This window comes from Gopherus evgoodei, chromosome 2 (genome assembly GCF_007399415.2).
Source record: "Gopherus evgoodei ecotype Sinaloan lineage chromosome 2, rGopEvg1_v1.p, whole genome shotgun sequence".
NCBI classification, from domain to species: domain Eukaryota; kingdom Metazoa; phylum Chordata; order Testudines; family Testudinidae; genus Gopherus; species Gopherus evgoodei.
The window spans coordinates 73,108,237-73,125,995 of record NC_044323.1 but is presented as its reverse complement, the minus strand read 5'-3'; the positions used below and the strand labels follow the sequence as shown (position 1 = coordinate 73,125,995).

At 42.6% G+C, this 17,759-nt stretch overlaps 1 protein-coding gene across 1 annotated transcript in view; it reads left to right on the top strand.

Moving 5' to 3' along the window:
* Positions 1 to 17,759, top strand: part of SLC4A7 (solute carrier family 4 member 7) — a 174,763-nt gene that overhangs the window by 69,944 nt on the left and 87,060 nt on the right. Inside the window, 1 exon segment of the mRNA XM_030550993.1 lies at positions 5,614 to 5,695. Within this exon segment, the coding sequence (XP_030406853.1) occupies positions 5,614 to 5,695 (82 nt within the window).

The following is a 17,759-nucleotide window of genomic DNA, read 5'->3' as shown; positions in this document are numbered from 1 at the left end:
AGATCCTGTCGGTTGTCCGCGGCATGGTCTAAAACCACACTGAGATTCTGGCAATATTTCCTCAGCAAGGGGAAGTAACACTGCTCTACAGCCAAAATGCTTCTGAAATAAATGTAGTCCAGCTTTACTAATTCTGGGTCACTGAGAACGAAAATGATGCTTAAAATAGTTGATTGGCTCTAGTTTTCAAGATATGCCATTGGGTCAGTATATACGACCCTTGACTTGGGAATGGTGGAGGATAAGTGAGTTATAAAGGGAAGGGATCTCAATTTAAACCAGAAATGACTAAAATACATCTTTGACTGGATCTATGAATAAATCTGTGACTGGGTTTGGACAGTACTTGCTTTTTAGGCAAAAGCATGAATGATGCAATCTGAAGCTGGTGTTGCGTCATACATGATATGAATTGCATCCTGTTATTCCTAGAAGTCATGGATGATGCAATCATAACGAAGCTTACATCACTCTGCTGAACAAATTGCCCTATATCAGCTCTAGAAATCATACAGTGTCGGTGCGCTCTTATTTGTCAGTGTTTGATTTTGCAAAGGGACACATTTCTGTTTAGCCAAAGTAAGCAGAGATGCCTCGTACTTGTGTGAACAGTGCAGATAACTTCTGCTGTGTTTGTGGTGAAGTGACTTTTGCATCACAAAAGCACAGTATAACCACTATGGTTAAGAAAGCCTATCACCTTTATTCTGGCTGCAAAATTGGAGATCAGGACAAGAGGTGGGCCCCACACATATGCTGCAACACTTGTGCAACAAATCTTCGCCAGTGTTTGAACAGGAAAAGGAAATCTCTGCCTTTTGCAGTACCAATGATTTGGAGAGAGCCAACAGATCATACCAGCAATTGTTACTTCTGCATGGTGCCTCCAGTTGGGAAAGGTGTGTCAAAGAAGAAAAAGTGGACTGTGCATTATCCAAACATGCCATCAGCTATACGCCCAGTGCCCCACGGAGAAGGACTGCCGGTTCCTGATGCACCAGAATCATTCTCACTTGAGTCAGACGAGGAAAAGGAAGAGGATGAAACTTCTGGTCCTGAACCATCAATGTCACAGGACACACATTTTCTCCCATCCTCCTCCTCTGAACCACACCTCCTCACACAAGGTGAACTGAATGACCTTGTCAGGGATTTGGAACTACCCAAGTGTAAGGCAGAGCTGTTGGGCTCCAGACTACAACAGTGGAATCTCCTGGCAGGCTATCAGGGCAAATAGAGCCCATCAATGCTTGCAGACTATTGCTGGACAGTGACAAGAGATGCTCCATGTAATGAATACAAGAGACAAGCCAAGAAGCGCCGAGTAGACACTGAATAGGACTAAACTATGTACATAATAGTTTTTTGCCCTTTGTTTCATAATAAATTTTATTTATATAACCCTTTTGCTGATTTTTCAAGTGTTCCATAAACATGACAGGTGAAATATTATCATGTAAAGCAACCATAAACACATGAAAAGACCTAGGTTTACAATTTATGATTAAAACTCTACTATCTACACAATATACATAGACATAAAATGTAAAAACTTAAATATCTTAGAAACAGTAGCCAATCAGTTGTTTTGTCATATTTGAATTCAGCACATCAAAATACATAATAAATATCACATTTTATCTCTGAAGCAGACGACTTCTCAAAAATTGTAGACCAGTGTAATCAGTTTATGGGGATATGAGCAAGAATTTTCTGTGCTGTAGATAGCAAGGGAGTGCTTTGATAAGTTGGAATGTGGAAGTTATCTCCTTTCTTAAAGATTGTAACACTGTTGGCATTTCTCAGTCTTCTGGAATCTTTTCATTATACCAGATATGAAGCAAGTTTGTGGAACTTCCTTAGCAGTTCTTCACCTCCAAACTTGTAGACTTCAGGTGGTATGCCATCTGGACCTGCTGCCTTGTTGTTCTTGGTTTGCGTATTTGGTAGTGATGGGGTTCGGCAAGAGATTATCTATACCTCAACGACATGAAAGAGAGAATTGACTCACGATTCAGGAGTAACTCAAAATGCTCCTTCCACCTGGCTTTGATGGCTTTGCTGTCCTTTAAAATACATCAACCTCTCTTGGGCTCTGAGTGATGTGGGACCATGGACCATAAATGGCTTTTATTGTCTGAAAAAAGCTCCTTATGTCATGTTTATCAGGATGAAGCTCAATCTCCTTGGCCTTTTCTCGCCACTACTTACTTTTGATGTCATGGATTTTCCTTTAGGCTTCAGCCTTGAGTTGCTTGTATGACTTTTTTTTTTTTTCTGCTCATGTAATACTTCATTTTGCCATATGCAATGAGCTTTTATTTTCTGGTTGAGCGGGCCCTGAATCTCAGCATAATTTTCATCAAACCAATCTTGGTGATGGTGGGTGACCTAGCCAATGGACTCAGCATATGCTGAGAGTATGGCAGTCTTTAATCCTTTCCAGAAATTTTCATTATCATAGTCAGCTATAGGCATAGTGACAAACCTTTCTTGGAAACACTACTGAAGCTTCTCCCAAGTCACTATACCTTCAAGGGACTTCACACTGAATGAATTTCTTTTGTACTGATTTTTGCCTGCCTTGAGGTGATCTAGAAATTCATGGTAGATCTAACAAGGTGATGGTCTGTCCAACAGTCATCGGTTCCAGGCATGGCATTTGTGATGCGGACATCCTTCTGATCTTGAGCCTAACAATAGCATAGTTAAGAAGGCGCTAATGCGTGGAGCGAGTGTGTCTCCAGGTGGTCTTATACGTTTCACTTTGTCTGAAGAGGGTGTTCATGTTGACCAGGCCATGCTCTACACATTTGCTCAGGAGGAGGATGCCACTGGAGTTGACCTATCCTCCTACTTCTTTTCCAATAGTGCCATTCCAGAGATCTGATTCTAGTGTTAAAATCTCCAAGGAGAATGATCTTGTCCTCCTTGGGAGTGTTGGTCAGGACTCTGTCAAGATCCATATAGAGTTGTTTCTTGACAGCACCAAGTGTTGGGGCATATGCACTGATGACAGCAGCAGACTGGTTGTTTCTGAGCTTAAGATGAAGAGTCACAAGACGTTCTTTGATTCCCACAGGAAATTCTGTAAGCTGACTGGCAAACTTATTCCTACTTGCAAAACGAATACTGTGAATGTGCCTGTCCTCTGCAGATTTTCCTTTACAGAAAAAGGTGTGGCTTCTCTCAGTTGACCTTCATGTGGGCACTTTGTCTCACTCAGGGTAGCAACGTCGATGTTATATATTCCTAGTTCCCTGGCGATGATAGCAGTTCTTCTTTCCAGTTGTACATCATCTTTGATATCCATCAGGGTGCAAACATTACATGTAGCAAAAAGTCACTGTCTTTTATAGCTTCGACTGCAGGCAGAGTGATCTCACTGGACCAGGTAATCCACCCAGGAGGGGGTGAGACAGTCTAGGTTTAGGGCACCTTTTCTAGCCCTCTCCCCGTGCAGGGTGAGCAGAGAGGATCCTAAAGAGGACTGCTCAGTTGTGATAGTAGCTGCCAAATTGCACCCCTGTCTCAGTCCAGGTGCCAGACGACTATCTGACTACAGCCGCTTATGTGCAGATTTGTGGCTAGGGACTGCCAGATCCACTAATCCTGTCCCCATCACCACTAGTCTGTCTCCACAGGATTTGGAAGTTTGGAAAGAGATTTTCCATGGTAAAAGCTTGCATGCGATTTCTTTTAATGTGGGGAAGCTGGTGTGCCTACAAAGATCACACGATCATGACACGCTGGAGGTCTAGGGTGCAGTGGCAGGGAAAGTCCAAGACGACTAGAGATCTCCAATTTTGCTGCAGCCTTCATCGCTTTCATAGCCGTTGAGGTCTAAAGAACCTCTTCTGCCTGATGTGCTGTTGAGGACTTAAGGGATTGGACCGTGCTTTGTCTGAACCTCTCCTCAGACCTGTTCATGCTGGGAGACCCTACCAGGAGTATGAAGCTCCCAAAAACATAACTGAGGATCATTGGAATATGCAAGCCTCTTCATCACAACAAGGTGACTATGCTGCATCAAGGCCCTCTTCAGGGACAATTTTAAGTTGTACAGATCAGTTGCAGAGAGACTTTTACTCTCAAATACTACTTGCTCGTGCTGGAGAAGCTTACATAGACTCTCTGTACAAAAGTATGCTGTTCAGAATATTTTTCTATAGTTTTTGGATTGAGTTTTAGTTCCTAAGTCTTTTAATAAACCAGCACAGGTTTTCTTATTTAAATAAACTTCTTCCACTGTTAAACATAAATTGCTTCTTATCAGTATCTTTTATCCTTAAACTTTAATGTTTATTTCTTGAGGAGGAGCAATCTAGAACCTTGGAAAAATCCAGGTATTCTGTGAATCTGAACACTTCCGATGTTTTTTCCCTCCTATATTGTCTGGAGAATTTAAACACTTTCTGAAATATGAAGTTTTTTGGCCTAGCATTTTATGAAGACTGTCTGCTATTTCTGGTTGTCAGCTCAACAAAATTGCAGTGCATTTATTTAGAGGCACTGTGACCTGGAAACATAAGCTTTTTGCCTTCAATTTTAAGGCCTTAACAGCCTATACCTCCTCTACTTCTCTTGTTCAACATCAAAAGGCTGCCTCCTGATTAGCCAGATGTCAGCTGCCATCTCTCACTTGTTAAAATTTCAAACGAGCACCTTTATATATTCTCCCCAGATGCCTGCCCTTCATGCTTGCACGAAGCTCCCCATAAACATCTGCAAAGATACCTCATTATGTGCCTTCAAATTCCTCCTTAAAACTCTCCTGGGTTATGATGCCTACAGAAAACTTGACAATGGTTAGGCTGCTGGTGTGCTGAGACCACTGCTTAACATGTTGATCACTACAACCTCATTGTTTCCTTGTAAACCGCCCCCCCATCTATCTCTATCTAACTCTTTTTGTCTTATAGTTAGACGGTAAGCTCTTTGTGCTAATGACTGTCTTCTTGTTTTGTGTTTGTGCAGCACCTAGTGCAATGGCCTTCTGGTCACTGAGGTGGAGCGCCTAGGAGCTACTATAATAGAAATACATCACCTGTGCTGCATCCCTAATCTATCCTGGTTAGTTTAATGTGGCATTAGCCAAAACTGGGCTCTAAAGTTTTTGTGCCATTATCAGGACAGCTGGATCCAGTTTTGTTTTGTCACGAGAAACGCACGCAGTCAAAAGATAAATTCATATGTACAAAAGGTATTCTGTAGTGTTGTCTTAGTCTAAGTGAAATATTTTGTAAGTTCTCCTTTACTGTAAGGTAACCTCAGTTGTTTTAATGATGCTTAGGTTCATAGTGATATTTCATCAAAGTGATATTTCTCACAAGCAGAATATTTTCCTTCAGTAGTAAAAAGATTTTTTCATAGAAAGTGAAAAGATATTTCTACATAGAACTCCACTTCCTCTTCTTCTTCCTCCACAAGTTGGTCTCTATTTTATTATTGTATCAGAAAATGGATGTATAACAACTTCCGCTGTCTTTATAAATTGTATGTATGAGTGTATTGTATAACCCATTCTTTAATGTGTTACGGTTGAAATGAGTTTTGGATTTCTGGATGGGTTATCAAAAGTGAAACAAATCCATATTGTGTTTGTTTCTTTAGGGTCATGATGAAGAAGCTGTTGTGGATATGGGCAAAACTAGCTCTACTGTCAACACAAACTTTGAGAGAGAAGAACTAGAGAGTAAGTGGTTTTTAAAATCTTAATATATCTTTACAGCATGAGCGGTCTATTTCCCTTCAGCGCACTACATGGCTCTCATGAACATGCATGCATATGGAGAGTAGTGATTGACTACACTATAAAATTCTAAAAACCATGCCATTAAGCTTAACTTTTTTCTATCCTTTTTCTTCATTCAGAACATTAGCACTAAGCAATTTTTTTAAAAGAAATCTTTCTTTACAACTGCCATAATACATATATATATATATAGAGAGAAAACATTTCTGGAAATTGCCCCTTTTTGTTTAAGAAAACAGCTTTATTGTTGAAATCATTAATTAGATTGAGTCCTCTAGGCCAGGGACCAGGGGTGGGGGGGAAAAAAATCTGATCATAATGGATAAGTAGGAAGCTTCCCTGGGTGAGTGCTGACAACTGCCTGCAGATTCTAAGCTTTGATTCTTTTTGAAAAAGTGAGCTTTTATCCCTTGTGGTTTGTAAATGTACCATTCAAGATATGAATAGGGTATAAACTGATGGAGTACTGTTTTCTCAAGACTTCAGACTATTTCAGTGCCGTTGCTGCTGCTCATACATTTAATTTGCAGCAGAACAAAAACTGCATGGAGTCTTGTTAGTTTTCCTTGTGCTTCAGAGTCCTGTGTGCAGAAGCAAAACCAACAAGGTTTGGGTCAGTTTCATGCCATTTCTTGAAAAAGCTGCGTGCAGTATTAGAGGAGGATGTGGTTAGATCTGGTGTTTTAAGATATTAAAGGTCTGAAAAAGGGAGTAAATAGCATGGTAATAAAAATGACAGGTGCTGCCAATACAAATTAGGTTAAAAAAAAATGCAAACACTAGACAAACTACAAACAGACAGAAAATATCATGATTTAATTTAGAAGAAGGATAATCAAACAGATATTGAATAGTGAGGGAAAACTGGAAAACAGTAATAGTGAAGGAGACTTGGGGATAAAATGCAAGTTTTAAACACACGTTTGGAATATGATGTGGCAACTAAAGAGGTCATTTTAATTTAGATCTGGATACAAGATCACTCTTCCTTTTTATCTTCCCTGTAACAGGGTTCATGACCTGCCTCTCTTCCTAGGGCCTGCTTGCTCTCCCCAATAAGGCTCAGAGAGGCTTCAGGGTTGTGCAACACCCGTGTCTTTTATTTACTTAAGGTTGTCCCACCATCAGTGTCCATCAATATATAAGCTTTACAGGCAGACTCAGCCTTCAGCTTGGAGGCCTCCAGCTCCGTCCCTAACTGACTTCTACTTGGCTGCCCCCTGCCTTCTGGCTCCCTCCCAGCCTTTATAGCCCTTGGTTTGTCAGGCCACCAGGTGTTGCCAATCCTCAGGCCAGTATCAGGCCTTTTCCGTCAGCCCCAATCTGTTTTCCTTGATTGGAGCTGACCAGTCGGGCTAATTCAGTGCTTCTGCAACAGCACCCTGCTACACTCCCATTCTGGGGTTTTCCTATCTCCACCACCTACCAGAGATGAGGAAAGATGAGTGACTAAAGTGTAGAGGGCTTGGGTGACTGGATTCTGTTTTCACCTCTGCCACAGACTTTCTGCCTATGTAACCTTTAGAAAATTGTGTAACATCTGACTTTTTCTTCATTGCAAAATGGGAATAATACTTGCCCATCTCATAAGGCATTATGAGGCTTAATAAATATTTGCAGGGTGCTTTGAGATCCTTATAGAAGTGAAAGTAGTAGTGGGGCACCTCTTGTTACTACTTCACTGCCTCATGCAGAACTGCTAGAGTAGCTGACTTGCCACCACCCTTCGTAGAGGAAACAGATTTCAAGTTGCTCTTCCCCTTTCCTCCATGATGGGCTTAGTTGGCAAAAAAATTTAAATGGGGACAGAGTTAAGGCCAATGTGAAGCAAGACTTCTATCCTTCTATCTAGGGATAGTAATGCTCAGTGACCACAGCAATGCTGTGGGAGGCCAAAGACAAAAGGGCTGAGCAGGGATAAAGCAGTCCGTCTCACAACACTGAGTATACTCCTGCCTCTTGGAGCAGATTTTCCTTCTTGTGGGGGAGGTGATGGGAGTGAAGCAAATTTTGAAAACTGCACAATCACAGGGATTACCTTTTAAAAAAAAAAAACAAAGAAAAGAGAGCTTTAAACATATTGTCAGGTGTAAGTAAATGGCAGCTGACTGAATCTTCACATCTAGATGGAGTTATTCTGAATTGCAATATACATGACTAGGTTTCTTTTTTTCCCCCCACATTACTTACTTTATTTGCTTTAAGATGTTTATTTTAAAAGATGGAATGGGGAGAGAAGCTACATGTGTTTTGCTTTGACATTGAAAAATCTTCAAGAGGGTTTTCTTCTGAGAAGCAGTTTTCTTAATGTGGGAGAGGAGAAAATATCTGTAAATAGCTACTAGTATGACCTATTCAGTGCACAATTTACAGAAGGCCTGCTTTCTGCAAGTGTAAAAACTCAGCAGCAAAAGTTTCTTTAGATGCCAGCTCTTTTTACTTTAAACTCAGGTGAACCTGCAGACACTGATCAACTACAGTGGAGAAAGGAGATGAGTAAATTCCTATAGTTTAATGTGGTAAAATATTAAATGGGCATCAGTGGAATTGTCAGTGGTATATGGTCAACACCCTTAGAAAATATTGGGTATTAAATCTTTTTCATTACTTTGTCTTGCTGGAGACTTTTTTTTCTGTAGCTATAAGTACTATCCTTAATGCAAGTACAGAACATCCCATAAATGTTTTATAATCTGTAACTATTTTTGTGTTCTTCCTGTGCCAACTATTTTTCCTGCTTACTGAGGGGCCAAGTATGGAGTTCTAGGAATTTGGAACGTCTCCAGAAAAGTGTTAATTCACTTGCTGTATTATAGCCTTCATCTCTCTCTCTCTTTTCTGTCAACAAGCATCAAGTGCTGATGTGTACACAGATTACTGCTAGTGCCCTCTAAGACACCTTTCATCTTGATATTTAAGCACTGAAGGAGGCCTGAACAAACTGAAGTCTGTGGGGCTGATACTTACTCTGTGGTGTCAGCACAGTCTTCTGCAATGTAGGTTACTCAGTGCTCTTGGTACCACAGATTTGTATGCAAGTTGATATTAGTTTTGTTACTCTGTGACAAGATGCTACTGGAGAGAGAGAGAGCAATAGAGAGTGAGGTCTTGGGTGGAGTGGGGAAGCAGATAGGGATGGGTTGTATACGCTGGCTGATAAAAGATGGCAATGTGGTTTGAAGTGATAGCAATACTCAGGGTAGAAAGTTTTTATGCATTCTATCACAGTTTATGCATTCTGTAAATTGTACTAATATTTTAAAGAATCTCCACTGGTACAATTCACCAATGGTAGCAATTGTGTAAACACCAGTGCTCACACAGGGCACAAACATTTTATCACAGTGTCCTCTAGATCTGCTCAGACTGGGGTTAAATCACATAATGGCAAAAACAAAAGCCAAGTCTTATCTTTACAAGATTTTTGAGACCAATACAATATCTACTTACATACCTAGCACAGTAATGCCCTGCTCCTGACTGGTGCTGTTGTTGTGCACTACCTCAATAAAATAACAGATTTTTTTTTTTTGAGTAGTGTCCACTGTAGGGGTGTGTGCGCCCCCACGCTGCCGATTGGAGAATTTCAATATCAGTCTGTTCCTCCCATGCCTCCTGCCTGCCATGAGGCTGGCCAGTGTGCTTGGGCATTTCCTCCTCAGTTCCTTCACAACCACCCCTGTTTAGAGACTGAGCTAAGAGCTGTCCATTCACAGATCGTTAACTCCCTATAGTTTTTCAAATTTTAGTTTCCTTTGCAGCCTTTTTCTTTTAGTACCTTGTTTGTTTTTAGTTGCCCCTGCTTAAAAAAAAAAAAAGGAGGGGAGGGTAAGAAAAGAGTTGCTTTCCACAAACCCCAGTGCTTGGCTTTTCAGGCTTCAAAAAGTGCCATAGCTGAAAAGAATCCATCCCAGTGACGGGTGGACATTTTCAGTGTGTAAGCTCCCTGGGGAGAAAAAGCACAATCCAAAAAAGTGTGGTTGGTGACAGCAGTTAAAAGCAGATCCAGGAAGGACAGAGAGTTAAGGCTTAAACTCCTGCTTGTGGAATCGGCCTTCAACCCCCAGCGTCCCGATAAGAACTTTTGCCGTGACTTTCTGGGTCGAAGGCATGAGATCCCAAGGAGATGAGCCACTCATTCAAGACTGCTAAGAAAATGTCTGAGTCTCCTCATAGTGAGTCCTGATCGAACCAGAAATTATCTCCGGCTCCATCGGTACTGACAGCACTGAAGCCATCTAGAGATGGTACCCAGGGCAGATGTGGTACTGAGCCAGCAGAGTAAATCAGTCTGTCCAAAGACCCGATGGACATTGGCAAAGAAGTACCACTACTGCTGGGGCATGAAATGCATGGAAGATCTGCCCTAGGGAAGGCTACATTGATGCTGTCACTGGCACCAACCCAAATGTGCGTGGCACCAATGGGCCATATGACTAGGTCTGCATCTCTGACTCAGTCAATACAGGCCTCTTGCCACCAACAACCAGTGGCACTAACGTCTGCACCATCGAGTTTCTCTTGCGCACGGGAAACCTCTCTGTGTCGAACATACTGGACTCACCACTACTCAGTACCAGGGTTCCGGTGCTGAGTTCTCCCAGAACACTGGACTCTGACATCTCCATGCCATGCACCACCTTTCTTCTCATCAGACCAGAGTCAGATAGTGAGTGAGGGGACATGGGTTCCCACCGCTCATCCTACCTGCCTATGGGTCCCAATTTCATAATGGATTCCAGGGCGTATTGCCAGCCTGCCCTTCAATCTCCATGGTTTGGGCAACCATGATTACCAGCACCAGCCACATACCCTCAATGTACTGGGGCCCCAGGCAGGCTCAGAGGCAACAAGCCTCCGAGGCCCGTAGTATGGCATACCAACAGGCAAGGAGGCACCATCTTTCAGCTGAAGCAGCAAAGAGTTCGGAATCTCCTGAGCAACTGTGGAAGAAAGTTGAAGCTGAGGCAGAAAAGGAAGGCACTCAAGCTCATTGCTAATTGTCCTAACCTGTTGAGGTAGTGATGCTCTCTTCACCAACCATGGCGGATGATTTTAAGTAATTCCAGGACTTAGCTCAGAGAGTGGCAGCTGCCCTGCAAATACAACTGCACGAAATGACTGAGCCTTACCACAAACTGGTGGACACTGTCCCAGTTAATGAGGCACTACTGGATCTTGCCAGAGTTATATGGCAGACTTCTGCATCCATCCCACTGACATATAAGTGGGCAGACAAAAAGCATTTTGTGCAGGTGAAGGGCACAGAATTTTTCATTTCCCACCCACCTCCAAGTTCTATCATTGTGGATGTGGTTAATTCTAGGGACTGCCAATACCAGTTTAAATCCACCCCATATGACCGAGAAATGCTTGGACTTCTTTGGCAGAAAAATGTATTAATCAGCCACTTCTCAGTTCTGGTTGGCTAATTACCAGGCCTTATTGGCCAAATATGACTACCAGAACAATGTGAAACTAGTTTCCTTTATTGATCAGCTCCCAAACTCTCAGAGAGACCAATTTATGGCCATAATTAACGAGGGCTAGTTGGTGGTGTAAACGTCTCTTCAGTCTGCATTAGATGTGGCAGACATGGTGGCACATTCAATTTCCATGGCTGTGGTTATGAGAAGGGCTTCTTAGCTACAGTTGTCAGACTTCTCTAAAGAGATCCAAACCATGGTGGAGAACCTTCCCCTTGAGGGAACAAAGTCGTTCGCCAAAAAGACAGATGTGTCCCTTCACACATTTGAAGGATTCTTCGGTGACCCTTCGTTCCCTAGGGGTATACATGCCAGCCTACAAGAGAAAATACAGCTCTTGGCTGCCGTTGAAGCCCCGACCATCACAGTAAAGGCCTCAATTCTCATCACAGAAATCTTATGCGTCACAGAGAGAGAAATCAAGGTTCCCTAAGCGAAAGCAATTGGGACAACAACTGACTTGGTCTCAGCCCTCAACCTTGAAGCGGTGGTTTTGATGGTTTGGTCAAGGCACCTGTAGAACACTCTCCTTATCACCTTACACTAGGAAACCCGACTCCTTCTTTCGGAGACCACCTTACCCCATTCCGCAGCACTGGAGAATGGATAACCTCTGAACAGTGGGTGTTGGAAATCATCTGGAATGGATATGCCATCCACTTCTCCTCCCTCCCCCCTCGTGAACACATTTCCCCATCCCACTTCAGGGACTCTTCTCGCAAGTCTTCTATGTCAAGCTGTAAGCAATCTCCTCAGTTTAAGAGCTATAGAACCTGTGCCTGTACATCTGAGGCAAAGGCTTCTACTCTTTTTTCCTGATCCCAAAGAAAAAGGGAAGTTGGAGACCCATACTGGATTTCAGCGTGCTCAACGGATATGTCAAAGCTCAGAAATTGAAGATGACCACCTTATCAATAATCATCCCAGCATTAGAAGGAGGAGTTTGGTTCTCATACCTTGACCTTCAAGGCGCATACTTCCACATTTCTATTGTACCAAGTCACAGGCATTACCTCAGATTCACACTGGGCCAGGACCACTGTTGGTACAGAGTATTCCTGTTCAGCCTCTCATTGGCCCCCAGGGTGTTTTTTTCCAAGGTCCTCTCAGTAGTAGCAGCCCACTTACACTCTCAGGGCATAATGATTTATCCCTACCTGGAGGATTGCTTTCTCAGGGCATGCACAGAGACCTAACGAGTCACTCAGACAACATGGGACCCATTTCTGAATCTGAGCCTAGAGATCATCGAACAAAACTCAACCTTAACACCAGTTCAAAGGCTAGAATTCATAGGAGCTGACCTCGACTCTATTGAGGCAAGGCCACTCCTTCCACATGAGATTTCTCAGTCTCTCTCAATTAATAGAGACAGTATAATCCAGCCCCCAAATCTTGGCCAGACATGCCTTCAGCTTCTGGGACACATGGTCGTGGGCGCATCGGTTGTTGCTCATGCCAGACTATGCATGAGGTGCTTGCAAACATGGTTTGGTTCAGTGTACAGGCTGAACAAAGACAACATAGACAAGCTTCTATCGATGCCCACCAAGGTTAGGCAATCCTTGGACTGGTGGAAGAGCCCAGTAAATGTCTGTTTGGAAATCCCTTTTGCTCAGTCTTACCCCTCCCTTCTCCTGACCACCAATGCATCTCTCATTGGATAGGGAATGCATCTCAATGCTTCTTGTACAATACAGGGCAAATGGTGTCCAGCAGAGACGTGCCTCCACATCAGCCTGCTCGAGCTCAGAAATGAGTGGTCAGAAATGCATGCAGTCTCTTCCTCCCACAGATCAGGGACATGCATACAAAGATCATGACAGACAACATGGCCTGTATGTACTACATAAACTGACAGGGAGGTGCCAGGTCTCATTCCCTCTGCGTAGAAGCACCGAAGCTATGGAACTGGTGTATCTCCCACAGTGTCCTAATATCAGTGATGTGCCTATTGGGAATACACAGCACGACGTCTGACAGTCTTGGCTGCAGATTTCCACATGACCATGAATGGGAAATAGTCGGTGATTCTGTATGACCTAGTCTGTCAGTGGGGTACACTGGTAATAGATTTGTTTGCTACTCATCAGAACAAGAAATATCCAAAGTACTGCTCCAAGGCAGGAATGAGATGACACTCCATGGGAGACATACTCCTCCTTTCTCAGGACCAGGGCCTTCTTTACACCATTCCCACATTCACTCTATTGCCGCCAGTCCTGTTGAAGATAAAAAGGGAAAAAGTAAACATTCTGATCGCCCAGATGTGGTAGTGTTACCTGTCGCAGCTGGGACTGTGTCCACTGATGGCTGACTCTACCAATCACTCCTTACCTCCTGTTACAGAATGAGGCCCAATCTGTGAGTCCTGTGACTCAAGCGTGGTGTCTCGATGGTTACAACACATAGAAACTTCTTGCTCTGAGGAGCTAAAGGAGGTGCTGTTACACAGTAGAAAGAGCACTACTTGTCATTCCTACCTTCAGAAATGGAAGAGGTTCCAGATCTGGTGCCAGCTCAAGGTGTCACCCGTAATTCAGCCACCTTAGTGGTGGTCCTAGACCACACATGCTAATCTTTAAGAAATCAGGTCTCTTTATTAGCTTACTGAAGGTTCATTTAGCAACAGTTGCAGCCTTCCACTAGCAGGTAGAAGACTACTCAAACTTCTCCCTCCAAACTATGAAGAGGTTTCTTAAAGACATAGCAAACCTCTTCCTGCAGCCAGGCCCCCTGCTCCTCAACGGAACCTCAATCTAGGTTGACTGACTAGACTGCCATTTGAAACCATGGCCTCTTGTTCATGAACTCACCTTTCCATGATGGTGGCGTTCCTCATTGCCATCACTTCAGCAAGAAGGATGGGGGAGATAGCAGCTTTGATGGCGCATCCCTCTTTTTTTACTGTGCTCTTCCCTGACGAGGTCACACTCAGACCACATCCAAAGTTCACCCCTGAAGTGAATTCTGAATTTCACAGGAGCAGCTTATTTAGCTTTCAACATTTTATCCCAAACCTCATGAAGACAACAGGGAAACCATCCTCCATATGCTTGACATGAGAAGAGCCTCTACCTTCTGTTTAGACAGAACAAAGACCTTTAGAATATCTAGGACTTTCTCTCTGTTGCAGATAGATCGAAAGGTGCAGCGATCTCAACTCAGCGGCTCTCCAAATGGGTCTCTGACTGTATTAAACTCCGCTACCAATAGCATGGGATAATACCCCAATCTTCAATATGCATGCATTCCACCAGGTCAGTCTCCTCCTCTTCCATCACCATCTCTATATCTCAGATCTGCAGAGCAGCTACTTGGGCAACTGCGCATACCTTTTGCAGAACACTATGCCCTCGGGGATTTGGCTACAGATGCCCAATTTGGTGCCACAAAACAGTCTGTATCACTTGACTCTGCAGTCCCAGCCTCCTGTAGTGGGTACTGCTTGAGACTCACCTACAGTGGAGCACCCATAGGGACACTATTCGAAGAAGTTACTCACCTTCGAGATATGTGTCCCTGTGCGTGCTCCATGACCCACCCTCCTCCCGTGTGCTTTGGAGTTCCACTGGTTGACTCTGCGATAGAAAAGGAACTAAGAAGGAAATGCCTGTGCACGTTGGGTAGCCTCGTGGCAGGCAGGGAGCTGAGCATGCCCCGCCGGGACAGACTGCTATTGAAATTTTCCAATCGGAAGCACCAGGGTGTGCACACCTATAGTGGAGCACCCATTGAGGGACATATCTTGAAGAACTATTGTTACTGCACAAAGTGAGTAACTTTTTTGTTTTATCAGTTAATTTACAGAAGTAACAAAAGATAAGGGATAACATTTTCAAAAACACTTAAGGTCCTTAGCCTAAGCAAACAATCTATAATTCATGTGATGCAATGTATGAGGGTAATAAACAAAAGTGAGAAAAAGGTGGAAGTAGGACAAGAGTTCTAAGATCAGAGCTAATAGCAAATATAAACAGAGTCATAGTCTAGCTCAGTTTTTTTTTTTTCTCCCTGGGATGCTACAGTTATTCCCAGAATGCCACTGAATATTTGCATCTTCATCTGGAGGGAGTAGTTCCTGTTTTGATGATGTATATTGAAAATATTCTGTCATCCTGAAAATTATCCAAGTAAGAAGGCAAAGAGAATACAGGATTTACTTTCACATAACGAGTAGTCTGCTGACACCTTAAAGGACTAACGGACTTATTTGGGTATAAGCTTTCGTGGGTAAAAAACCCCACTTCACAGTTGCAACTGAAGAAGTGGGGTTTTTACCCGCAGAAGCTTATGCCCAAATAAATCTGTTAGCCTTTAAGGTGCTGCTGGACTCCTTGTTGTTTCTGTGGACACAGACTAACACGGCTACACCCTCTGATACTATTCGCATAACAAAATCCTGGCCCCAGAGACATCCTGGTAAAGAGTTTCTCTGCAGTCTAGTTTTACATGGCACGAATCCAGGGAGCAGTTTTCAGCAGTTGAGGCTTTAGTAGTTACCATATTCTCAGCTTTTCTTGCTCCAGATGTAAGAAGTGTTTACGTTTAAGTGACACTATTTCTGCAACACTGATAATTTAAACCTGTATTTTTATTTAACTAGCTTTCTTAAAAGGCAGACTTTTTTTCTTTATCTGCATACCTGTTCTTGCCAAGTAATTGTATTCCATTCTCACTTTTTGCCCAAAAGTAATGTTAATATGGCTTAATGAATATTTTGTTTGCCAAATTGCCCTACAATTCTTTATTTCAGTAATGTAGTTTGTTAGTAGCAGTTAGAATAAAAATTGCATCTTAAATACTGACTTGTTGAAATAGATATTTTAACTTGTAAATTTCATGACCAAGATGCTTAAATTAGCAATGGATTCTATTACAAGTTTTCATTCTCTTTTAGATGCATTTTAAATGGCAATTGTTTAAAAAAGTCTAAATAGTATTTCATAAATTGCCATAACAGCTTCCCCAAAGAACAAGATGTACAGGACAATATAAACGAAAGAAATGCAATGGAACTGATTGTAATTGCTGCATGATTTTTGTAAGGTACTTTAATTTATTATAAGACAGAAAATGTAAATACTACAGTGCTGGTTTCGACCATCAGTGTGAGATGAGTTTTTTACTTTGCACTGTGAAACTTCCTTTGTTCTCTAAACAGCTGGTTTAGTAGCCCAGAGCCCAATAGTTACCCCCTCTGAACAAACAAAACGGAGTAGAAAGAACATAACACTATAAGGAAGAGCCGTTAGACAAAAAGGCATAATGATAAAACAATTACATGGATACAAATGTCTTACAGTAATTCTTGAGGATGACTCCTGAGGAACTCTGGCAGACATTTCTAAGAGGAGGTTCTATAACACGAAGGTCTATGAACTGAGAAGGCCTGGCCACAGGGAGAATTCCCATGAATAGAGAACAAGAACAATGTGGCTGAGCTTGACTTTGCTTGGAGGCACTATGATCACTCAGGTGTCTTGGGCCTAGATTAAGAGTTTTGTATAACTTCAGCAAAACATTGATTTGTATCTGTCATCATCCTAGCAACCTGTGAAAATTAGAATTCTTCACACTTAAAGAACATGGGCCTGATAGCTAGGCTCAGCAACCTTTTTAGTGTCTCTAAGTTAATGAAAGATAGAAATAAGGCACGCTTGTATGTATGCATTATGATACAGTCCTGAATTACATGATTGCACACTATTTTTCCCCCATTTGAGCTGCCTCATTTAGAGTACAGATGGCCAGTGCTCACTTAATGAGCAGCTATTCGATATTTAGCTTATCTTCATATCGTCCTATTCAAACTCTGCTCTGAAGTCAGAATTAATAATTTCCTCCTGGGCTTTCTATGAAACTTGTTGCAGCTGAGTGCTTCACAAACATTATCAACTTATTTTCACAACACACATGGGAAATTAAGGGGTGGCAGTAAATCCAGTTTTAAAGATGGAGAACTAAGGCACAGAGTAAGGTCAGAAGTATCCACTAACTTTGGATGCCCAATTTGAGACACCTAGGGTCAATTTTCAGAGTACTTAGCACTCATATGTTCAAAGCACAACTCCCGTTGCCTTCAGTTGGAGCTCTGAAAGCTCAGGACCAGGTAGTGCCACCTGTGAAAAGTGTGTTTAAGGGATTTCCCTAGACTACATAGGAACTCTTTCAGGGATAAAAATCAAGTCTCCAGGCAGTGCTCAGTTGCTTTAACCATGTGACCATCTTTTCTCTTCCTGCAATCCCCTGCCTCATTCATTATACAACCTTCCAAACTTCTCCATCAAATGAGTCGGGTACTTCAGACAACAGCCTCTTTCACTACACAGCCCTGATTAATCCCGTGCACATAGTCCATCCTCTGCACTGAATGACCCAGGATTTCCATGGAAAAAAATACACCTCTACCTCAATATAACGCTGTCCCTTGGGAGCCAAAAAATCTTACCCCGTTATAGGTGATACCGCGTTGTATCAAACTTGTTTTGATCATGGGACTGCACAGCGCCCCCCCC